Source organism: Eimeria acervulina, genomic scaffold (assembly GCF_000499425.1).
Source record: "Eimeria acervulina Houghton genomic scaffold, Eah_scaff72, whole genome shotgun sequence".
Taxonomy (NCBI): domain Eukaryota; phylum Apicomplexa; class Conoidasida; order Eucoccidiorida; family Eimeriidae; genus Eimeria; species Eimeria acervulina.
The window spans coordinates 36,045-60,522 of NW_013549637.1; the positions used below are offsets into that span (position 1 = coordinate 36,045).

The 24,478-nt window shown below is 51.8% G+C and overlaps 5 protein-coding genes across 5 annotated transcripts; 4 read left to right on the forward strand and 1 right to left on the reverse strand.

The window, feature by feature from the left end:
* Positions 1-779: 779 nt before the first annotated feature.
* On the reverse strand, positions 780-5,557 carry EAH_00012810 (hypothetical protein, conserved; the record flags this gene model as incomplete). The annotated part of the gene is made up of 8 exons (XM_013394584.1): positions 780-1,308; positions 1,533-1,866; positions 2,027-2,562; positions 2,816-3,216; positions 3,535-3,584; positions 3,877-3,989; positions 4,250-4,800; positions 4,928-5,557. The coding sequence occupies 8 exons, from the start codon at positions 5,555-5,557 to the stop codon at positions 780-782; spliced, it is 3,144 nt and encodes a 1,047-aa protein (XP_013250038.1).
* A 4,523-nt stretch (positions 5,558-10,080) lies between these two features.
* Positions 10,081-11,097, forward strand: EAH_00012820 (hypothetical protein; the record flags this gene model as incomplete). Its single annotated transcript, XM_013394585.1, has 1 exon — positions 10,081-11,097. One exon carries the CDS (start codon positions 10,081-10,083, stop codon positions 11,095-11,097), a length of 1,017 nt encoding a protein of 338 aa, XP_013250039.1.
* Positions 11,098-12,929: 1,832 nt separating this feature from the next.
* Positions 12,930-14,150, forward strand: EAH_00012830 (hypothetical protein, conserved; the record flags this gene model as incomplete). The annotated part of the gene is made up of 1 exon (XM_013394586.1): positions 12,930-14,150. The coding sequence occupies one exon, from the start codon at positions 12,930-12,932 to the stop codon at positions 14,148-14,150; it is 1,221 nt and encodes a 406-aa protein (XP_013250040.1).
* A 4,589-nt stretch (positions 14,151-18,739) lies between these two features.
* EAH_00012840 (hypothetical protein, conserved) lies at positions 18,740-19,851 on the forward strand (the record flags this gene model as incomplete). The annotated part of the gene is made up of 2 exons (XM_013394587.1): positions 18,740-19,596; positions 19,800-19,851. The coding sequence occupies 2 exons, from the start codon at positions 18,740-18,742 to the stop codon at positions 19,849-19,851; spliced, it is 909 nt and encodes a 302-aa protein (XP_013250041.1).
* Positions 19,852-21,394: 1,543 nt separating this feature from the next.
* EAH_00012850 (hypothetical protein, conserved) lies at positions 21,395-23,530 on the forward strand (the record flags this gene model as incomplete). Its single annotated transcript, XM_013394588.1, has 1 exon — positions 21,395-23,530. One exon carries the CDS (start codon positions 21,395-21,397, stop codon positions 23,528-23,530), a length of 2,136 nt encoding a protein of 711 aa, XP_013250042.1.
* Between the last annotated feature and the right edge of the window lie 948 nt (positions 23,531-24,478).

Below are 24,478 nucleotides of genomic sequence, written 5' to 3' on the forward strand. Positions count from 1 at the left end.
GCAGCAGCAGCTTTTTTTTGGTATTTTTTCCTCAGAGTCGCTGCAGCATTGGCGGCACGTGGCCTTTCGTTTGGTGTTTTGATGTTCTTGTAGCCCCAAGCAGGTGGGTGTGCGTGTGCGCATGCATTCTGCTGGGGCTTGCTTGTGTGTGTTTTGTGCGGGGACGATGTATTTTTGCATGAACAGGTGGTGTTTCCATCCGCGCAGTGTGCTGAGGGCTGACTTGGGGCCTCTGTACATCTGTAGAACTGTTTCTCATCGCAGCAACAACCCGCAGTCGCTGCAGCGGCTGTTGCTGCCTACCACAGCAGCTGCTGCAGCCTTTGCCTTTCACAGTAGTAACAGCAGCATCTGGTGCTACTGTTTACTCTGCAGCTACCGCTGCTGCGAGCCACAGCGGCAGGAACGGTTTTTTCCTGCTTCTGCTGCTGTTGGTGCTGCAGCAGCAGCAACGGGTGCCGCACTCTCCGCTGCGCAGTGATAAACAAAGGCGGGAAGGACACCGTTAGGAGTTTGCAGCATGAAAGACGCGTCCAGGTGTATATAAACCCACTATAAATGTAAATGTGCATTCATCTACTTGTTGCGCTGCTGCTCAGAAGTAGAATTGCGCAGGGCGAAGGGCCCAAAACTTCCTGTCTGAGGTGTATATGCACCTCACTCAGCTTCGAAAACGCTCTTCAATCATTCAACAACCCATTTTCCAGCCGTCGCAGTAACCTTGCAACAATGAACAAAAAAAAGGGAAGGGCGAGTTGTCCGTAGTTGTTTGGGGAAGATTAGGGCTCGGCAATAGGATTTAGCGTTCGGGGGTTCGTCTTTTTGTGGCGCTGCTGCAGGCGAGCTGCAAGCAGCAGCCTGTCAAGGTGCTGCATGTAACGGTTTGCTGCTGCAGACAGCATCGCTGAGCTTTCTGCAGCCGGCAGTAGCAGCAGCAGCTGCAGCAGCTGATGCAGCACGGACGAATTAGCCTGTTCACCACCTACCAGCCGATGCAGCAGCTGCAGTGAATCAACCAAATCCCCAGAACTGCTGCTGCTGATGCAGAGCGTAGGGGCAACCTCTGCAGCAAGTGCAGACGATGATTCTAGGGTGCTGTTGCTGCCGTTACCCCTGGTGTTGCTGGTATTGGCCTGGATGTTGCTGCTGCTGTCACTGTTGCTGCGGAGAGCAGCAGCTCCTCGTGCTGCAGACTGCAAGAAACAGATAATTGTGGGGTGCATTGAAGAGCTGTGGGCGTCTACGGAGGCATCTTCCTTAGGACTATCCAGCATCAACAGCAGTGCAGGCGGTAGTTCCTGAAAGCTCCTGCAACAATAGAAGCAGCAACCGCAGCGGCAGAAACCCTCACTTCCAATAGGAGGAGGCTATTGTTGTGAATTTGTGGCAACTGTCTATCAATATGGCACAGGACGCAGTGACGCAAGGCAAGCGAACCGTGTTGCGGTTTCTGTACACCATGCGCTGTACACCCCACACCCTTCTTCCCTCCAAACCCTACTAAGCACCAAACCCCAAGCCACTCAACGCACTTGGGAGAGCCTCGACAGGCCAGCTCAAGCAGCAGCGCAAATACCAATCCGCTCTGCTGCTGCAGTAGCAGTTGCTGCTGCTGGTGCAGCGCGTGCTGCAGAGAAGCCTCCTGCGGTTGCTGTTCTTCCATCTTGTGCTGCTGCTGCCACTCGGGAAACGCCGCATCCAGAAGCCCACCAAGGCTTGGAGATGGCTCCTTCGTTGTTGAAACAAGTGAGGTTCCACTGCAGCCTTCCGCTGGTTGCTCATGTCGCCGCTGTTGCTGCGCCTGCACGTGCTGCTGTGGCAGCAGATCGAGCAGCACAGCAGCAGCACTTTGTACTCGATAAAGACCTGCAGCCCAATAGCCACAGCCGCAACAGAAGGTGCGCGACGTGGTATGCAGCCAATGCTGCCGCGTCACCAGATGTAGCAGCAGCAGCATAGCAGCAGTAGCAGCACCGCACCAAGGACAACAGCAAACAAAGGCCCTTAGAGCCCCGTACCCCCGTACCGCAAATATCCGTAGCTAAATCTTCCAGCGACTCCCCAGTGAGCTGACGTAGGCAACTACTACTATTGCTGCTGCGCTGAAGGAGGGACAAAAACCCGCCTGCTAGTGCTGCTGCATGTGCCGCAGCAGAAGCAGCAGCACTCGTCAACTCAATTTTCTCCCCTGCGGTCTCGGCGCCAGCATAGGCCACACCACAAAAGCAAGCAGCAGAGATTGCTGCTTGCGTGTGCTGTAACAGAGGCCGAGAAAGTAGCCAGCCTCCCCAGGGTGTCCCTGCTGCTGCTACTTGTGCTGCTGCTACAGGCTTTGCCGCAGCAGGCGGCTGCAGTAGCGGGCTCAGCAGCTCCTCCCACAGCTGTAACAGCTGCACCCCGCAGCTGGAACAAACAGACAGCACAAGGCCGCAGCACTGCAAGTACGTCTGGTGCTTCTGCTCATGCTGCAGCTCCTGCAGTAAGGTGGGGAGGAGCTGCAGCAGCTCTGATCGGCCAAGCGCCTGCTGCTGCAGCAAACAATGCAGTAGTATCAGCGCAGGCCTGCAGCAGCAACAGCCACAGCTGCACCAACAACCCCCTTCCCGCTTTCCGCAAGTCCCCAGTTGCAGTAACTTAGGGGTCGCTCCAGCCACAGTAGCTGCGGCAACAGCTGCACCAGCGACAACTGCAGAAAAAACAGCTCAACCAACAGCAACAATAGCAGAAGCAGCACCCAAAGCAACAGAGGCAACAGGTGCAGCATCGGCAACTAAAAATACAAGTACTGCGGCAGTCTACGTAAGCACTTCCTTACTGGTCCTTGGAAGAAACGCCATCGGGTGAAGCAGCAGTAGCAGCTGCTGCTGCTGCTGTTTCAGCGTCAGCCAAGCACTGCACATAGGCTGCGCTGCAGGACAGCAGCTGATCTTGCTGTTGCTGCAGCTGCTCTTTTCCCGCATCAGCAGCAGCGGCAGCAGCAGCGATTGCGCGTAGAGCTGCTGCATGTGCTCTTTTTGGAGACACGGAACAAGGCCCCGAGGCCCCCACAGGGTGGTTTCCCGTGTCATCTGCGCGTCTAAAGTAACTGAGTGCGGCTGCTAGGAGGGAAGGGCTGGTGAGGCCCATGCCACCGTAGGCACGAAGGAGACGCTGCAGGCACAGACACCGCAGCCATAGGAGACGCTGCAGGCACAGACACCGCAGCCATAGGAGACGCTGCAGGCACAGACACCGCAGCCATAGCAGCTGCTTCAGCACAGCTACAGAACCGCAACTGCAGCAACAGCAGCTGCAGCAACAGCAGCTGCAGCAACAGCAGCTGCAGCAAAAGCAGTTGAAGCAGCAGTTGCTGCAGCGACACGCAGTCCAGCAACGGTAGAAATAACTGGAGCAGCAGCAATTGATACACCACCGACTGCAGCAACAGTAGCTGCAAAAAACGCAGCTCCAGCCACAGCAGCTGCAGCAACCAGCGACTGCTGTAGCAATAGCCGATGCAGCCCCAGCAGGCAAAATGCCTGCAGCTTGATTTACCAGCAGCTGTTGCAGAGACACCTCAGATGCTGCTGCATCGCCTATGAGGCCTGAACATCAGAGAGCAACAGCCGCGATCTGTACACTGCACGCCCGTTCGAAGCCCTAAACCGTACGCAGTGTGCCACTTTAAACTCTGGAGTTGGTGAACTCTCCATGTCATTTACATTGCCGCACTTGGTACCTCTCTACGGCTCAGGTGAACTTGTGCGGCGGCCGCTGTTGCTGCTGCTGCTGTTTCTGATTTGGCTACAGCTGCTGCTGCCCTCGCTGCTGCTGTTGCAGCCAGTCTGTTGCCGATGCCTAGAGCACATTTTGGTGCAGCAGCGGATATTAGCGTACGTGCGTTCAATGCATGCAGCGCCTCGTCGTCAGTGTGAGGCTTCTCCTGCGGCTGCAGCTGCAGCAGCAACTCCGCCACTTCAACCAGCTGCCCGGTAGAAAACCAAACGCACCTGCAGCACCGGCAGCAACAGCACCGGCAGCAACGACAGCAGCAGCAGCGGCAGTAACAGAGTAACGGCAACAGAGACTGTAGCAGCAACAACAGCCCAACAACCTCATCGAGCACAGAAACACAAGAACGAATATGAGGGACCCATGGTGCGCGCCAAGGGCCGCTGTCACCGCAGTAGCGCAACCAGCAATACCAGCAGCACCAACATAAACAGCAGTAACAGTAGCTCGCCCACCACTACCACAAGACTGTCCTGACCTGGAAGCAAGTGTGGAGAACGTTAGCTGCAGCAACGCGGGGCAGGGGACCTCCGCGGCAGCAAAGAGACGCAAACACCGCAGCAGCACACTGCAGAACACAGGCTGCCGCTCCTCTTTTGCTGTTCTTGCTACTGCCCTTGTTGTTTGTCCTGCCGCTGCTGATGGCTTGACGGCAAAAGTAGCAGCAGCAGGTGCAGCAGCAGCAGCAGGTGCAGCAGCAGCAGAAGCAGCAGGTGCAGCAGCAGCAGCACCGGCAGCAGCACGCTGTGCTGCCTGTGCTAGTTTCGTATGCATGGTTCCCTCGATGCACTGCAGCAGCAATGGCAGATCACCTGCAACAGCAGCTGCTGCTGCAATGGCTGTTGCTTTCGTCTTGACGCCTGGCTCCCCTGCAGCCGCACCCAAAGCTGCTGCTGCTGCTGTTGCTGCTGTTGCTGCTGCGGAGACTGCTGCTGTAGCTGCTGGCCGCGCAGCAGAAGGTATCCGCAACAGCGACTGTAGCGCCTCTAAGGATGACAACAGCTGAGGAAGGGAGTAACCTTGGGCATGCTGCAACAACCCATAAACCCTAATTGATAAAACCCTAAGACGCCCCCGCACGATGGATGCCCAGAACGACACACCCTAATCCACCACCTCATATATTATGCCCTAAATCCTAGACCCTAAACCTTACTTTTCTTATTTGTTCTTGCAGTGCTAGGAGCATGCGTTGATGGCGTTCATTAAGCCCCTTCCATCCTGGGGCTCCTGCTGCTGCCGCTGCTGCTGCTGCTGCGGTAATGGTGCAGATATCTGCGGGGACGAAAGCCTCAGCAGCATCAGCTGTAGCAACAGCAAATGCGTTCCAGAAAGCTCTGTCAGCAGCAGCAGTCGCAGCAGCCGAAGTGGTACGAAGGACAGTCACCAACTCCTCTCGCCACAGTGCCTGTGTGCCTTCTGGTGCTGCTGCTGATGCCGCGGTGCAGCCACGGGGCTGCATGCGAGCAGCTGCCGCTGCCACACGAGCTACAGAGGGCAGCATCTGGGGCCTCAGCCGTAGCAGACGTTCAATGGCTGCATGTCGTTTCTGAGTTGCTCCCCTGAGCTTTGGGCGGCCTGCTGTTGCTGCACCAGCATCTGTTGCTGCTGTTGCTGCGGAAGAAACCGCGTGGGCAGCAGCAGCAGCAACGAATGAAAGGTAAAACGAAGAAGAATAGACGCCATCGAGCTCTCGTGGATCAGCAAAAACGTTTGCTGCTGCCGTTGCCGTTGCTGCTGCTGCCGTTACTGCTGGTGCTGCTGCTGCTCCCCCTGCGGAAGACATATGTGCCTTGGCTCTCTTGCGCGTACCACTGCCCTGTTGCTGCTTGTGTGGCTGTTGTTGTTTATGCTGCTGCTGGAGCGCTCGACCGCGTGCTTCAGCTGCAGCAACAGCAGCTGCTGCTGCCGCCTGCTGCCAGAAGTGTCTTACAGCCGTTGATTGTGGAAAGCTCCCTCTTCGTTGCTGTTGTACCGCAGATGACCCTAAAATAACAATATTTGTTGCGCTGCATAGGCAAGTGCAATGTATCGCCGCAGCGTTTCTGGGCCGCAGGTGTACAGACACCGCGGAGCAAGATAGCAGGGCCCCCCATGAAGATGCCAAAGGCAAGTCAGCAGCTGCTGCTGCTACTGAAAGGGAGAGCAGTCTGTTCGAATAACCCCTTGCTCGCAGCATAGCCCCACAAATACTGCTCACGGGCCCGCCGGACGGCGTTGAGGAGGTCACTTTGTACATAGTGGGTGCATGCAGGTGGGCACGCACACTGTACGCGTGTGCGCATGTATATATGCATAGGTCAGCATAGATGCATGTCGGTAATTATGCATGCGTATTACGGCTTCTTAGTATAGGTGCATATCTATAGATGGGTAATTATGTATGCATAGTATGTCCACTCGCGCATACGGGAATGTTAGCCATATACGTTAATCTGCGCATGTAAACTGTCGCTGCATGCGTATACAGATGGATTCATTTGTATCAGATATATATATGTATATATACAGGAAGAGGTGCGTATGCATGCATATACGTATGTTCATGTGTATATCTCCATGGGGCCACCTAGCCTCGAGGGTTAACTCTAGGAATACGAAGACCGGGAAGCGGAACAGGCGCCAGAGGAGCCCCCAGTGCAGAGATCCACAGCGCTAAGCTGAGGAAGTAAATGGAATCTTACGATTAATTTATTGGTGCATTTCTTCGCCATTGTGTGCAGCGCATCGTTTGAGCCGAATGGTGAAAGAAGGCTGACAGCAGAACCAAGGAAGGAGCAGAGAAGTTGAGCCTATAACAGCACGATCGCATGAATGCAGAATTCAAATACTGTGCAAAGATCCCAGAAAGGAGGAGGACATAGGTGAAGATTTGCTGGGCTTATGAGAAGCCTCAGCGAACGCCTCTGCTTTGCCACCCGCACGAAAAACGAATAATACGAAGGGCAAAACGCTATAGAAATCTGGTTTTGTACACATGAGAAGCTAATTTAACTCTGATGAATTATCTGATATCCTCCTCACAACCACCGACAGAAACACAGCGCTTAGGGAGGGCCTCCAGGGGGCCCCTATGGGCCGCCACCTGGGGGCCCCACAGGGCCTGGCTGGGCCCCAGACTGTAGTCTTATGGACCGCAGTAGGACTCTTGTGCAAATAAAAATCTAAACAGCGCGTGAAATAGGTAATTTAACCATATGATTATACCAAGTACTTAAGCGGCGCTAGCTGCTGCTGGTATGGGATGCTCGAGTAGCCCAGGCCCCATGGTTAGCAAATACGCGTATTGTCTTCCTGTCCAGAAACTAACGTTTTAAGCTAGTTTGTCCTAGCGTCTACCTGAGATTCGCCCCTGTACACATACAGAAGCACATTGGGCTGCCAGATATGCACATATCTCAGTCCAAGTGCTCATGTTCTGAAGGCCCTGCAGCGCCGGGCCTTGCGCCAGGTGAGGCCATGATTCCATGATGCTGCGGTCGCCTCCTCGGTGCTGGTTCTGGCCCTGCAGAATAGGCCGCATGAAGCCACACTCCAGCAGCAAGCCTGGATTCAGGCTGTAAAAGAACAGCTACTGCTGCCCGCATGTGCTCTCGCTCCTGCTGCTGCTGCTGCTCCCGCTGTTGCTGCCACTTCCGCTGCTCAAAGGAAGAACAAAAAAGGAAGAAGATGGGCGTACTTACTGAGTCCTTCCACAACGACATAGATGCTATCGCAGCCTCTGGTTGATCGGCATCCATCGATATGTCCGTCCAGTGATCAGAAGAGTATGCAGGTATCCGGGTTTGAACGCGTTACGTTGTTATTGCCGCTGGTATTCAGGACAGGTGAAGGGATATTATGCAGTAAGGGGGCGCAGCCTAAGCCATAAAGATGTCCAACCCACCAGCTTCATCATTGTGTCAGCCAACCGTGCCCCGTAGAGCTTGTTGTGTACTTTGTGCAAAGCCTCTGTGCGAAGCGTAGCTGGAAGGCATAATTTGTGGGGTTTTCGCTTCGCCTGGTGCCATAAGTGGTTGCCGCCTGTACTGTAGTGCCTCACCCGTCGCCCCTTGGTGAGCTTAGCAAGAACCACCGCAGCATAGGTGCCTCAGGAAAAAGTAGAATGCAGTTTAGTGAGAGCACAGGAACCTTCGCAGGGGGGAGCAGTGGCAGAACGCATTGCCTGGATGGTAAGGCCCCGGTAGAATGAATCTGAGGCCATTTTGTTGATACCCTAGCAATAGTCGCCCGCGAAAGGGTATTGCGGGAGCCAGCGAAGCCACCGAAGTAGTTGCTCATTATTGAATATTTGAAAATGCATGCCATGTGTCTCAGGAATTGATGGTAACTTTGGACGGTTAAGTGTCTGAACAGTGTCGTCACCTTGTTTCTCCCTAACACACCACACAGAGCTTCCTTCTCGTGTACACAGGACTTTTGCTGTCTTTGCATGAAACCTTGAGAGTGGCAAGCATTTAGTTCGTGCCCGCACGTGCTAGCTTGAGCATTTCGATACGATTAGATGCTGGCGAAGGAAAAGAGGTAGTTGTTGCATACACGCCGACCATCCCCCCCCAATGCTAGTGGCCTAGCAGTTGGGCTGTTGCTTTCTGAGCAAGCCGACGATTCGAACTAGCACCTGGGGGCAGTCCGGGCCATGCCCATGTGCGTGCTGGTGGCTATATCCTGCCAGTAGTTCACTGCATATTTCTGACTATATTGGGATTCCCGCTTCAATAAGTGGCACCCAAAGCAAATGGACGGCGAACACCAGCATAAACGACCAGTGGGAAAGCCACTAGGCGGGGCCCTCGCAACGAACTGCGGGATGGCAGTGGCAGCAGCAAACCGAAGAATCGTCTCCGGATGTCGTTCGCCCACTTTTCTCCTGCCGCTTTGCTGTTTGGTATCTGCGGGCACCACGCCCAGGATGGCGGGTCGTGCTTGGGCGAGAGCGGCGGGCGGATGTTCTGTCTTGCGGCGTTCCGGGTAATTCTGCTATCGCGCAGTTTGGCAGTTGAGTGCCTAGTATGTGTTCAGCAGTTCCCTACACTGCTAGTCTATGCAGCAAAGGCGCTTCGTTGTTATTGCATGCAGGCCTGCCTTGCAGCCTACGACTTTCCTCGGATAATGTCGAGGGCTCTCGTTACAACAATCGAGTCGAAGTAGTGACGACAAGAGTTCCAGAAAGCAGCTGACCTCCCCACTAGTCTCCAGGCTTCTTGAATTCACCGGAACAAAGACCTGTGACTGGTGCCTACAACAGGTTGTTCCTCATGAGTTGAACAAAGACCTGTGTCTGGTGCCTGCAACAGGCCGTTTCTCATGAGTTCAACCCGCCCCCCTCTGCTGCTTGATCTGTCACTCTATGCAACAGTTAAGCTCTTACGCGCCACGAGGCAGCTACACTGGATGCAGGGTAGAAACACGCATACCAATCTCCGATACAGCATACGCACTGCACGCTGCAGGGACAAGAAAAAGTGAAACCGAGCTACCAGTGTCTAGATACCATCGAAAGGGAAGAGAAGTACAATAAGTGGCCATATTTGAATCAAAGAAAAAAGCAACACTTTTAAAATGGGACTGTTCATGCTGCGGGCGCCTTCCCCAATCCAAGGCTGGTGAAAGACAGAGGGGGGAGAAAGTGACCTGGTTCAAAGGCATGCCTCCAAATGAATAGGATCTAGAGCATGCACATGTATATGTACAATTGTATGGATTGTTTTCAGTGCTTTCGAACCCGTTGTCGAGATACACCGCTCCCGAACAACTGAGGGGGTGTAAAAGTGCGTTGGATCGGAAAGGGGGGTAGGCTGCAGCCTCAAAATTGAAACAGAGTGTGCAAATCATAACGAAAACAATTGCAGAAGTAATTATTTGCAGCAGGGCATTTTCTTGAGCTAAATCTGCTTGTTTCCTTTCCCGTGCAAGTGCTTAAATGCACGTGCACAGCGTCAAAGTTCCTCCACCGCAGCCCGAGGCGTCTCCAGGGCAGACGCATTATGCGGAGTATGGCATCTACATGAACAAGCTACTTAGAGGCTGAGAAGTACGCCCATTTTTTAAAAATCCCGAACTCATGTGGGGAGGTTTCTTCTACAGGGAAGGTAAAAAATGTTGCCTTTCATAATATTTACTGCTGGCGCTGCCTCGCTGAGCGTTCAGCTGCAGCGCATTGCTGCTGCCGCCGCAGCATCTTCCCTAAAGGAAGCAATTTCCAGTCGTGTACCTTTCAGCTCTGCTGAAGTGGAGCGTGTCTTGTCACCATCACCACCCTCGTTGAATACCACCACCCCCGCCCAACCTGTTCTGGGTCCCGCCGCGATGCTGGCGTTACTCGTCACTTCCTTTTTGCTCCTACGATGTGCCTACCACCTTTCAACAACGGCAAATGCACCGGAAGAAACAAAAGGACGCCGTGTTTCAGATCATGAATTGCCTAACCCCTGCGAACTGCCGCAACAACAACGGCAACGCCAGCAGGAGCCGGAGCAAGAAGTTGCTGGCGCGGCCGCTGCCATTCCCGAGGCTGCTGTTGGCGCATCTTCTGGGCAAAGTGTCACAGCATCAACAGGGCCAACCCCAGCTCTTCCTAAAGGTTATTCTGCCGTTACTCATTTGGACCCAGCCAGCCTTTACGCCCATTCTGCATCTATGGCGGCTTGGATGCTTCAAGTAGAGGCTGCAGAGGCTGGAATTGGTGAGGGCGGCAAATCTGAAGAGGCCCACATTTGCTATTTGGCTTGTGAAGGTCTGAAACTGGTAAAGCACCTAGAAGCAGTGACCTTCTCTGCTGAGGTAGTCCCAGGCGACCAGCAAGAATTCCTTGAAGCCATAGGAGAGTGTAGTCAGCTTGTGGGACGTCTCGCTGAACAGGTGGAATGCCGTTGGACAGCTGTTTGCAAAAAGCATACAAAGCTCGTCAGGTCTGATGTTGAGGGCGCCTGGAGCCACTTGCGAAGGGCACTCCGTCGAGATCTTCTCGACCCAGGAGACCCTACAGTTGGAGCGATGATAGGATTGAGAGAAACTGTAAATACTGCAATGAAAGTATACGAAGAGGGGGCGACTATTTGTGCTACCCTCCGTGGAGCCGGAGGACTTGGAGATGCCCTAATAAGCTTGAGCGCAGTTATCACTGCAGCAGTAGAGTCTCTGGACCTGGCGGCTAATGCCTGCGCAGAAGCCTGGATAAAACGTCTCACAGATCTACGCAGAATGTTGCAGGCAGAAGCACCAGAAGGCAACGAGGCCAGGCAAAAGCTGTTGGATGGCATACAGGCTGCAAAGACAGTCCAAAGAATCCTCGGATTCATTTCCGGCAAAACTCTTTCAATATGAAAGCAGTGAAGGGCCACCGAGATACCCCTTGGCTTCGTGTGCCCTTCATTGAAACCCCGCTTCAGGGCCCCTCCCATTTTCTCAGGGTCCCTATAATTGCCATGACCGCCGCTGTAGCTGCGTGCGGTTCTGTGAGTTCCGTTGTTTGAGAATGTGCTCTCCACCTATATGCTTCTCGACTTGGTTGCTCCTTTTGGAGTGAAGGTGGAACATTTTTGCTTGGTGTGGGCGTTTGTGTATGCGGAATAGGCCAAGGTTCATGCGTTCGCTTGAATCCTTGTTTGCTTGTCCTGCTGTGTATCAAGGGCCAACAAAGCCCTGCGCTCCTATTTTTGTTTAGCTAGGGATATGAATTTGTTACCCCCGAGCCTTTGCCTCCTATGTCTCTGTTGCAGTTGCTGCTTCATCAATATAATCAATCCCGTGGAAGACAGCAGCTCAGCTTGTTTGCATTTATCTTTACGTGATGTTTCGTCTTCACGTGCATGTCGGCATTCTTTTTCCACCTGCCGGCGTCAGTATGAAGGAATTTAGCCGCCATGAATGCGACCACTCTAGAGCTCATTTATTCGGCTTGCTCAGTTACTCTTGCGCAGCGCATCGTAGCTGGCAGGACTGGCCTTTATGACTGCACAGAAGATGAATGGCGGACCCGCGAAGCCAGTGGGAAAACGCAGTTATACCTAGAACTCCTGCATGAATGAGCACTTGAAGACAACTCATCCTCGCTGTGCTAATGCCTTAGCCCACGATAGCAGGAGCCGATCAGAAACGCAAAGAAGTAAGGAATTACCAGAAAAATAAGGGCCAGCTGGGCTTTCTGTTCAGCGTGGCAAATAGGAGGGGAAAATTCGGAAATAACTGAGCTTGGACGACGCCGGCAGCCAACTGATGCTGACGGTGGGATCTGGTGGAGGCAGCAAGAAAGAGTGATTCTCTCATGGTTGGGTGGCGTAGGGAGTGAATCAGAGCACACATACGAAAATCCAACTACGTAGAACTACTCAGGGACTCGTGAAATAGAGCATCATAAGCAGGCCCCCATTGCTGAATGCGCTTTTGTTGTGTACAATCGCCAAATGCTTGTTTGGAACCAGGCGCCCAGCGTGTACACAAGTGGAAATGCACGTTCCAGACTCCGACGGAGCGCGCTAGAACTAGCACACCCTGCACCTGGACGGCACCACAGAGAAGATTAAGCCGAGTAATTCCTGCCTCAATATCACAGAATAAGAAGAGGAAATGCAAGCTCGTGGAGAGATGAATTCGCTAAGTTACAAATGCCGACATGGACTCTAGGCTTGTCGTTCCCTTCTTTAGCCAACATTTTTCTAAAGCCGCCAGAAACAGTTTAGTGGGAGGGTAAGTGGGGGTGGATTGGACTGAGACAAGTAAATCAAGTGAAAGTTATGGTTTAGATATGTACACTTTTTGTTCTGGTCATTGACTTCAAACTCATCGCGAGAGACACCCTGCCGCAGCACAACCGAGCAGAGAGATGTTCTCTCCGTCCAGCTCGAGATGGGCACGTGCGGGTAGGGAGCTGAAACGGAAGTATAAATGCGTAAACGATGTAATTAAAGCTATTATTAACTTGTGGGGGAGGGCATTTTCTCAAAACAAGTCTACATGTTCCCCTTTCCTCAGTCGTGCTCTCCAATACTCTCCAGGCCTACCCCAGACCCAACGGGGACTTCGATACAGGTAGAGGGATAAAGGAGTTGTGCACGGTGGCGTCTAGCAGAGCGCACTAGTTTCAAATTGCTGGCCACGCCCGTTTCTTCAGTTTCTGGACCCTCCTGTGGAAAATTATTCTGCACAGAAGGACAAGAATGCTGGCATCAGTAGAGCTTTCCCCTGGCGATGCCCGTCAGAGCGAGCACGTGCAGCCGCGAGCCGCTTCAGGTGCGATTGCAGCATCTGCTGTAAATGCGGCAATTTTCAGTGATACGCCTTTCCCACTGAGTGATATGGACCCTGCCGCGTCACCATCACAATCCCCATTGAAAACCGCCACCCCCGCACGTCCTGTTATGGGAGTTGCGCTGATGGTGGCGCTACTCGTTACTATCTTCTTGGTCTTAAGATGCGTCTACCACCTTTCAACAGTATCAAATGCATTTAAAGGAACAAAAGGACGCCGTATTTCAGATCATGGATTACCTAACAACCCCTGCGAACTGCCGCAACAAGACCAGCAACGCCGACAGGATCCGCAGCAAGAAGTTGCTGGCGCAGCCGTTGCTATTCCAGAGGCAAGCGTAGGCCCGCATTCTGTAGAAGGTGCTGCAGGATTAGCGCCAACACCGCCCCCTGTTCAAGATTATCCTCTCGCCACTCATTTAGATCTGATCGACGTTCACGACAAGTCCACTTCGATGGAGGTGTGGATGCTTCAAGTAGAAGCTACAGAAGCTGGAGTTGGTAAGGGATGCAAATTTTTTGACGCCAAAACTCCTGATTTGCTGCTTGAAGGTGTTAAGCTCGTAGGTGGCCTTCAAGTAGTGGATTTCTCAGAAGAGGTTAACGAAGGCGAGCGGCGGCAATTCATGGTTACCCTAGGTCAGTGTAAAGACCGTGTGGAACGTCTTGTTGGACAATCAAAATGCCATTGGATTGATCTTTGCAATGCGCAAGCAAGCCTCCTCAAGTCTAATGCTGACAGAGTCTCGGTCTACCTGCAAAAGGTGCACGGTCCACATCCCGTTAGCCCAGAAGACCCTGCAGTTGGGGCGATGATGGATTTGAGAAAAACAATAAATAGTGCAACGAAAGTATGCGAAGACGCAGAGGTCATTTTCACTGCTTTTCCTGAAGTCTCTAATCTTGGGAGCGCCCTGAGCAGTCTATCCTCAGGCATACATGAAGCAGAAAGTCTCCTGATGGGGGCGGCTGATGCCTGCGCAAAGGCCTGGACGGAACAACTCACTCTCCTACGCCAAATGTTGCAAGGAGAGGGAGATGAGCCCAGGCAAAGATTGTCGGATGGAATTCAGACTGCGAAGGAAACCTTGCGACTACTGCGATCTATTTCGGGGACTACTCCAAAGTGAAAACACCAAAGGGACCCCAAGATACCCCTACGCATCGTGTATTCCTCATTGGAATCCCGCATGAAGGCCCCTCGTTTTGCAAGGGTCCTGTTAAATGTCAATGCTGCGGCAGTAGATGCGTGAGGTTTTTGAGTTCTGTAAGTCCTGTATGGAAGTACATGCGCTCCACGCATATGCTTTTCCAATTTTTTGCGCTTTTTGTAGTGCACGTGGGACGTTTTTATATTTTGGCCGCATGCGTATGTGCAATAGATGAAAATCCATCTCCTCGCCTGAATCGTTGTGGCTGTTTGTCTTCGACTGTACGCGCAGCAAAGCCTTGTACTTCCTTTTATGTTGAGCTGGAGATATGAATTGGGTACCCTTTTTCCCAACTCAATTATTTATCTGTTTCTTCTGGTGCTCGTTCAATACAATTTCCGCCATTTATTGTATATTTGTATATGGACAGCTGTTCGCACGGCTTGCTTATATATTTACCAGGTGTTGTGCCATTGCATGCATACCGGCATTCTTTTTACACTTACCGCCGTCAATATAGCTAAATTTGTCGTCGGGGAATAAGACGTCTAGAGCCCAAACATTCGGCTTCCTCAATTACTCTTGCACACGGCACCGCAGCTGACAGGATTGGCCATTCAAACTACTCAGTAGGCAGAGGGCAGACCCGCAGACGCAGCAGAAAAACGCAGTTGCATCTACTGCTTGAAGGCACAAATGAAGACAACGCATTCGCCCTGTCCTAGTCCCTCAGCGCACGTTAGAAAGAGCCGCTCATAACCGCAACGATGTAGTGAACTCCCTGAAATGGTAGGGATATTCTGTTCGGCATGGTAGTAGTAAAGGGGAAATACGGAGAAAACGAGCTTGAACGACACCGACAGCCAACTGCATCTGATGGGGGGACCTGTGGGGGGCAGCAATAGAGTAACTTTTTCGTGTTTGGATAGAGTAGGCAGAGAATTAAGGCGCCAAGAACTCTAGATTAGCAGAATTAGTAGGCGATTGAGGAGGGAACTAATGAAAAGAGGTTTAGGGTAAACATGAAAAAGCGAATGGGGGGATGAACACACACACTAGCGGGACTTTAAATATGGGAAGAAGTCGATGAAAAACATAGAACAGGTACAATACTAAAGGACAAGGGCATAATAATATATTACTAGAGGATTGTTAGCTTAATGGTAGAGTCTCCAAAATAGATCTACAGGCCCCAACCTCTTTCCGCGGGCCCAGCTCGTCTAGCACCAATCGATGCATTCACAGCCGCACCTACTCCTCCCAGAAGTTCAAAAAATGACATTGCCTGCTGCAACGAACTCAATTCATAAGTATTATCTGCTACAGTGGAGGACAGAAGGATGAGCTTTTGCACCAGCACTGTAGTGCTCTCACACGCGGCTGTTACTGTGTGTACTCTAAACTGCACCACATAGGATAGGTGTATACTAAATATCTGGGGTCAAACACGGCAAATACTCCTTAAAGGGCCCTAAAACACCCAACTATGGATTTTATAACCAAAATCCCGTTCTAGTTCTTAAGTATGTTCTTTTTTCCAATGAGCGGTTCTGCCGCTCCCCTGTCTCCCAAGGGTCGAGCCATCGCAAGCCAGCCAGCCCCTATACCCCAAGGGCTATAGGCACTCGTAGCCTAATTAGCCACAATTTTGCTCTAAAATATCTTTATTAAATAATAAACATTTTTTATTGCGCTTTATCGCGAATTAGATCGCCAGAGGCTCAACGGAGAGCCCATGGTAGTGCCAGTGCACCGCAAGCACTACAGAACTGCCCGGCTGCTCCGGTTCATAGGAACTCCCAGGCAGGCAAGCGTTACTGTCTGATGTCTCGTTTTCGTCATTTATCCGTAAGAGTACCAAAAGCTTTATACTGAAGCTGAAGAATGTCTCAACAACGCATCTATTATCTACCCCTTCTGCCAGCCGCCCCGCACTGGACTGTATGTTGTACATACAGCATACAGCCCAGTGCGGGGCGGATGGTAGGATGCTCTCCACTGCCTTTTTTTCTGCTGCTAAAGTGCGCCTATTGTTCCCTCTCTCTATCTCTAAAGCAAACCAAAAAGTGGTTGTAGCTGGCAGGATGAGCCTGACCAACTTCCTCATGCCGTCGAACGCAGCATTGAATGGGGCGCAGTGGGTGAAGACAACTCTTCCACTGTAGGCATGCTCCTACCACCGGAGGCACGCGTTTAACGCAGCGGAGGATCTGGTGCGAGGACCGGGTTCTCAGATCCGCCTGCTGCTTTGGGATTTGAATCAGTCTGACCTAGAACAGCAGCGATAATTTGTTTCTGACGGTTGCAGAGGTTGAAGCATCCAAAATGCTTGGAGATAGTGGAGATAAGATCCTTAAGATTCTTCTCTGTTACGTGCATATACGCAAAAGAGACAACAGAAAAGCTTAGTTTGATATAGGTTTCTCCTGCACAGCACGAACAGGTCACGACATACTAGAAGTTAGAGCAGAAGACACATGAATAACGCTATGCCGTTCTTAGAAACCCATGGCCCTGCTGACGACAGGTTTGCTGCAGTATTTTTTTCGTCTAGTTGCATGCACGATTATGTACACACTTCGTTAGGGAGCACGTGATAGGCGCCATTCACGGGGGAAATATCTTCGAGAAAGCATAATGAGAGAGCGGCAAGACGTGGGAGAAGCGTCTCCAGGCTGCGAAGGAAAACGCAAATCAAGAGAGTACGAAAATAAAATAATGGCGTGGGAGACTCGCAAGCTAAAGTGTGGGGGGACCTTAGGCGAGAGGGAAGCTTTGGCTTAAAGCTTGCATTTCCTTCATTAGGCGTCTATCATGTCATCAAGAAACACCCGGGAGGCATGCATGGTACTGGGAGGGCACTGCCGCCCGCACTGGGACAAAATGGTTGAAGGTGGATTGCACGTGTACACCGAAGACGAAGGCGATCCGAAGCTACGCCTTATACTAAGGCTTGTTCTGGTACGGGGTGCGCTCGGAATAGCGGAGAGTCTGTGGAAATTTCCGTTTCCAACGATGCCAAGAGCCAACATGATATAAAGTAAATTTTCCGTTTCAGTGAGTAGGACTGAGACCGTAACAGAGGCAGGCTGGAACCTTTCGCGCCTCGCCCCCACATCAAGTGCATCGAGCAAACAACTTCGAATGAACTGCTGTGCTGGGCTGTCCCGGCATTTACGGGCTTCCAGGTCAGGATCAATTTTTTTTACGTTCTAAAGTATTTCCTCACTGTATGTCCGCTGCGCATTATGACTTGCAATAGAGCCCCCAGCATTCAACGGAGTCAAAATATTCGAGATAAGGGCTGCCAAGGTGCAGCTGACATCTGCACTCGCCAAGCATCTTGGCCACAGCGGTGCGCAGGCATGGGGCTGCTGTGAAGATGGGGCATGAGGTTCAACACACCTTGCTACGGCTCCTAGTGACACCCCACGCGCAAGCATAGCCAGGTCCACACCTTTCTGCATTCGCTATTACACTAGCAAATATTCAACAATTTTTCTGGTCATCAGTAGGAAGCCTGAGAGCAAGTAGGAGTACGAGCCCAGGATGCAACTTCGAGTGTAGAATGGCCTGACTGAAGTTGGCACGCGTATTTGTATTTAAGCGCTTACTAACTCCTGAGGGACAAGTAGGCGCATGTGTCGAAAATAGTGTAAAGTATCGGTAAATGCAGCAATGGGGGCCTGGATACACAAGCTGGGTCGCCCTGGAGCAGGAGTTGGGAGTACCGAGTGCTGCACCCCACAAACCTCCTTACCACGCCAACCCCAGGCTTTTTGAAGCATACACCTATGACGCCTGGAGACTGCGTGGGAGGCCATATGTTTTGGTGGGCTTTTTTTCCTTATTTCCTTACTCTATTGCGGCTCACGACAGGTCTTCGTTCGGGTGGCATAACCCTTCATTTAGGGAGGGAAAAAGGCCAGTGCCAACCGCAAATCTCCCTCAAACAAAAGCAATAAAATACATTTTTGCTGGGACCAATATCAATGCGTATAAATATGCACAGGCAGATTAGAAGCATTATCGACCTGCGCCGTTCGAAGGTGGTATCGTAGCACTTACCCCCCTGCTGGCGGGCCAAAGACCCATAGACAAGAGGCCATTGAAAACCCAAATATTGCTACTTCTCTGGAAAGGATAATTAAAAGGGCAGGATAGCCATTTCACAGGGAGCCAAGGGAGACGAAAATTGTGGGCTCGCTGCGGGGAGATAGTAGAATTCGATAACGAGTGTGTAAGAGTTAGAAGTATATCATTGGAAAGATAAGTCTACACTAAAGTTGCGTATTAAAATCATTGTATGCACTGATATTTACGATATATCATTAGCTTACGCCAAGTTTTATAGGTGTGTTGTTCCCAACTGCGAGCGCTGCTGTGCTGGTGTCCCCTCTAAACAGTTGCACCCCGCATCCATCGCTTCCGTTCGGTCCGTGCACTCAATGTCCATGCTTCGTGCGTTAGGGTCACTTCTCGAAATTTGTTCGCACCGACCATTCATCCCTTATTTAGCTTTATTTTTTCCACAGACTTGCTTGGGGGTCATTTAGGACGGTCTTAAGATGCCTTCTGCTCTGGGTTTGGCTGCAGCAGTAGCATTTCTGAGCGTGGTGCTGCCAGCGGGGAGCAGTGCTGCCGATCCACAGGGAGACGAAGTTCCTTCGCTACCCAGTGTTGGTGACCCGCCTAAAGAACAGACAACAGAACAGCCCGTACCGATACTGCATGAAGCAACATCCCCTTCAAGCCGCCCCGCATTGGGTGTTGCGCTTCTCCTAGTGTTCTCCACTGTGCTGATTCTGCTCTTGGGCTGCATTCAGCGAGTCATGTCCTCCCAGAAGGACCCTAGCGGTGCAAGCACTCTTGGAGGTAAAGACGGGGAAAAAGATGAATGCAAACAGCTTGAGGAGGCACTAACTGGTGGTGGTGGGGAAGGGGCTTCTGGTGGTGGGGAAGGTTCGGGAGAGGAAAAGCCTGCTGGTCCTGATGAAGAAGGCGCTTCCGAAGAGGGCGAAGAGGCCCCTTCTAGTGAATTTGAGGAGGGCGGCTTTGAGGATTTCTTTCATAAACCCCGAAGAGACAGCGCGGAGGATGTGACCGGTCCCTGGCCTATCCCAAGCATAGGCGAACCATGGCCACCAGCAGACCCCCCTGTTACTCTGGGGAGAGAGGAAGCTGAAGAGAGAGCCGCCTGGATGCAGAAGATCAAAGATTGGATTAAAGGGGGTATGGAGGCAAAAAGTTCTAAGGGCGCTGAGGGTCATTCCCTTCCCTGGCTTTTGCGTGAGGCATTCTCTGCTGCACAGAAGAACCTAAATGCGGATTTTGGACCGGATGTCCCTGAAGAACTGGCTAAGTGGTTCAAAGACCTTGTTGATTATATGGAAAAGCTTCTCGACTTCCACTATAGTGTTAGAAGGTGGGCTTACACTTGCAGAAATCCTGTGCTATGAAGTGGATACGTAGATGCATTCGACGTAGTACGATTGACACTGGATATCCGCTAGCACACTGAAGCATGTTTGCACTAAGCATGTTGAGGAAAGTGTAGGGTCACGTGAATCTGACCAGCCAACGGTGTGGTGTTCCATCCTGTTGCGTTGGACTTGTATGGGTGTGCAGGGACGGGAGCGATCCTTTCGACAATCCGAGTGATTGGGTACCAACGCGTTAGGCACTCTCGGGGAGGTAGGAGAGTGGGCGAGCAGCTGTGGTTTATGCAGGGAACTGCAGGGCAGCGGGCGGATATGATAGGAAGAAACTGGAGGAGGGGACGTAGTCCTTTTTGATTTTCATGGGTACAATGCCTTTGAATGATGATTTTCTTGAGTGTGAAGTGACAGTAGGCGTTCCTGGTGATGCCGGGAGAGGAAGTGAATTGTTTTAGATATTGCTTGAGTTTGAGCATATGCAATCCGCATGCAAATGGGTTGGGCTGCAGTTGCGCTACAAGCCGACGATGCTGGCGCAATCCGATTGAGGCATTTCGTTGTAATGTTATTTCCTTGTACTCTCCGAGAGGGCCAGCTGCTGAAACACCACGCAGGCACGCACTGCCCTCCCGGAGTTCCAGAGCAGGGCGCAGATTCCTGTAGTAGCTTCGCGAACAGTTTGTCTGTGTTCGTACGACTAGCTAAGTTCGTCAGCCATGCCCGTGAAGCTATCGAATACGGAGCCGGGGGCTGCCATTGAGTATTCATGGCCCTCGAATGTCATGGGGCTACATGCTTCTGCTGGATCCTGCCGTGCATGAGCCTTCTTCGCTCCCCCTTAAGTGCTTCTTTGCCTGCCGAATGTTCAGGCTTCGGGAAGGGTACCAAGCTGTGAAACTGATGGGGCGTTTAGCTCTGTTCTAGTGGCAGGGAGTTGGACGCCCCAACCACACTTTTTTGTAGGATTCGCACTGCAAAAATAAAGCCATCCACCTAAACTTTAGCTTTCCCTCGAACCAAGTGGAGGAGTCCACAAACATATCTATGCTTCGCCCCCTTTAGGTAGAACTTATGCATTCATCCCTTTTAAAATTAACCTAATTTCCGTAGGGACTAGCTTAAAACGAGGGAGAAACTAAGAATGGCACCTCTTGACGGTCTATACCAGGCCGGGGACCACTTCGCAAATATTCAGATGCCTGGGCTTCCATTTGTGCCACTGTTTCCTGCATAAGACCTGCTTTTACATCCTTTCAAATGCCTATACGGCGCTTTGGCCAGCAGAGAATCGAGGTGGTCCAGCGAGGGTGAGCGCTCACTGGTTGGATTCCTGGAGTCGGCTCAGGGAGGCGATGGGGGAAAGTTCATGTACTGCACCAGAGTAGGCCTCCCAAGAACGTGGCACTTTTTTCAGTACTTTTACGTGCAGAAAACTCCAAATTCATTAGTTATTCCTCCAAAAGCATGCAGACATGGCACACAACTCAACAGTCATGCTACAGTCCAGCATCTGGAGAGCAGCACGGAAGTTGGGGCCGCTGTGAGTGGTAGTCATTTTTCTCTTGTTTGCTAAATGATTTACTTCGGAGCAGGTTTTTAATGGATTTTAGCTGCGATTTGTGGCTTTTTGCGTGGTACACGTTAACGCACGCCTCCTAAAGCGGCCTGTTTAGGGGGTTACAGTTGCCCACCCGGAGTGGCTGCGTTTTACGGCCCAGCAAAACCATCCTTTCTTCCGCCACAGTTGATTATCTCCTTGAATGCAGGCTACGAGCAACCGCCGCTATGGCTACAAGATCCTTCAAATTGGCCGTGGCGGCGTCCGTTTTTTTTTTACCAACAACTTTCTGGGACAATGCTGTCGCCCAGGAAGGCGCAGAAGATACATCACAATGGACAAGCCATGGTGATCAATTACAAATTGAAGCGAGTACACGTGGTAGGCTCTCCGGGGTTTCTGCTGCTCCGCATACAGTGGGCCGCCTGCCGTCATTGGGTGCCGTACAGGCATTTGGTACGTTGGTTGTTGCAGCCGCAGCAGTTTTTCTCGTCTTGAGATGGTCTTCTATCCGAAAACAAAAGCCCATATCTCAGACACATGCAAGCGGCCCAGCAGTACCCCAAGGCAACACCGAGCCTGTCGAACTGTCCGCCAATGGCCTTAGCGCTGCAGATGTTGAGCACGGTGGCGCTTCAGGGGAAACAGACGAAATCGACCTTGTTGAACTGCAGATCAGTTTACTTACGCTAAGTCCATATGATGCTTCGACACTGTCTACGGCAGAAAGGCGAATGGTGGCACTGGCTGTGGAGGCTTTCCAGGGTGTCGGCGACGAGTTGGAGGTGCTGTATGCAAGAGCAGCGGAACTGGATCGTCAGCGATCGAATATGCAAGACAGAATTGAGCAGGTCAAAGAGCGCCAAAAGGCAGGTGAGCATTATTCGGATACTATCCTTGAAACTCTGCAGGCGGCGGCTGAAAAACTGGACGACCAGGCCGATACTGCTTGGGAGGCGTATGCAGCAAAAGACCAACAGAGAGACCAAATGGGGTACACAGCAGCTCAAGAGCAGCGATCTGCGCGCCTGCTGTCGGACAGTGCAGCAAGACACAGCAACGATGGTACACCTCCACTCACCCCTAAAGCAGCTGCAGCTGTCGCTGCAGCAGAGAGGGTGTTGCAGGCCGTGCACCGTCATTCGCCTTTGCGTGTAACTGCTCGTCCTTCTTTTTCTGCTGAGCGAGCAGCAAGGGCAGAGGAGGCGGTCAAAGCCCACACGAGAGCGCTGATACAGGCCATGCAGCGATGGAACCAGGACCGAAGTGGGCTGGTTGCAGCAGCTCAAGAAGCCTTGAGAGAGGCAATTGTAGTCCTTGGACAACTGGAAGCGGGCAGTTGGGGTGAAACATCTAAAGGCCTGAGAACTGCAGTAGAACGCCTGCAAACAATTATTAATACGGCCACAAGGAGCACGGCAAACAGTTGGTCCATGGGCAGCATGATATTATCAGACGCAGAGAAAGCAGCGGCAACAGCTCGGGCTGCGGCTCAGGTTCAGAGGCAGACGATGGACGCTCTACGGATAAGTCGAGACCTGGGCAAGATGTTGAGAAACATGGACGGGACAGAAGGACAATACCGGAAGATGGAAACGCTGTTTGGAGATGGTGTTACGATATATACAGTTGCGCTGCACACTGAAGTTCCACGGGAGGTGCCTCACGAAATCTATCAGCCCTTTGTGCTGGCAGTGAAAATGTGTGGGAATATTCTCGGGGATGCGACCCATTCTCTGAAGCGTTACTGGCATGCGACAATAGAGAAGCACAGAGGGTTGCTGGTGCGTGCAACGGATGCCCTGCGTGCGACGCGGATGCAGGCCACAGCCAATGGCAATGCTGGGATCTCTCAACTCCTGGAGAGTGATATGCGAAACTGTCGAGTTGCATTGAGCCAAGCAACGACATGTTACAAAAGAATGATGTCGTACTCCACCTTTCCGTCAGCATTTCCCTTCTTGGCGAACGGGTGTATCGGACTTAGGATCGCCATGGATAGCGCACAGACACAACTCGTGCAGGCAGCAGACGCGCTGGCTTCGGCGTGGGAGACGGATTTGAGTGAAGCGGTGGAAGCCTTCAAATCTCATGCATCTCTTGATAATGCACGAGAAGTCAGTTCGCGAGCAGAGGAGGGCAGTGATGCCTTGGCCCGCATTTATCGACTTGCAGACCCTTCGCCTCAGTTTGAAGGGCTTGAAAGTTCAATCGAGAGAGCCAGGCAACTAGTTGAGAAATTCAAACAACAGCAGCCACAACAGCAAAAGTCGGATCAGGAGCAGCAAGAGGGTACAAGGACTTCAGGGGTTGCTTCGCGATTGCGACACTGGTTAGGAGGAAAAGTGTCGGGACGGGAATAGGGATCAAGATTCATTAGTGCGTGAGACCCTGTAGCTGCACGCACACATCCGCTTCCCACCGCAAACTGGAGCATCTCTTTCCCAGCGCTTCCGCAACGAGGAAAAACAAGTGATGATGCACTTCTGTTGCATCCACAGCCGTAGCAGGAGTGGGAGGAGCGCCAGCAGCATGAACGCACCATCTGGGTGCTGCCGATGTGTGAGAAGTGCTCTTCCCCTTGACTGCTTCCATATCTAAATTCTGGCCTCAGTACTGTCAAACAGCAGCGCGATACAGCCAAAAGTTGTTAATTTCGCCTTGCAACGGACACTGTTGAAGATCAGTCTGGCCGTGAACTGCATTGGGTTTTGTCGCTGATGGAGGTATTAGACTACGCGGTCTTTATTGGTCTCTCCTTCTGTTCGTGTTTGTGCAAGGGCTACTTTCTTATTTACGCGGACCGTTCTGGTGTTCACGTACATCTTGAGCTGACCGTTTTGCCACAGGAGTGGCATCGAGTGTCGCTCGCCTTTTCGTCCGAGTCATTTGTTGGTTAGCCGCACGAGACGACAGTTGAAGAGGTATTCCATATGAAGCGGCTCCTGTTTGGTACTACTGAGGTGTCTTTCATGAGGCTCTTCAGCTCAGTTGCCTCCTTTTCCTCCGATTTATTGGCATTTTGGCTGCCATTCAATTCGTGAAAACGCACAACCTGCCGCTCAGTGTCTCTGGGTGCATGTGCACCGCAGTGCGTTAGTCTACTTCGGCGAAGCACGAAGCGACTAACTTATCTCAGCGGTTCTTGCTCTAGAACTTTTCAAAGCTGGGGATGTATATGATTTTCAATATTATGGCTTTCTAAATTCATTTTTTTCAAATGTATTGGGACTGTCTATACAAATAAGTACATGCATATACATGGGTATAGACATGCGTGAATATATATATATATATATATATATATATAT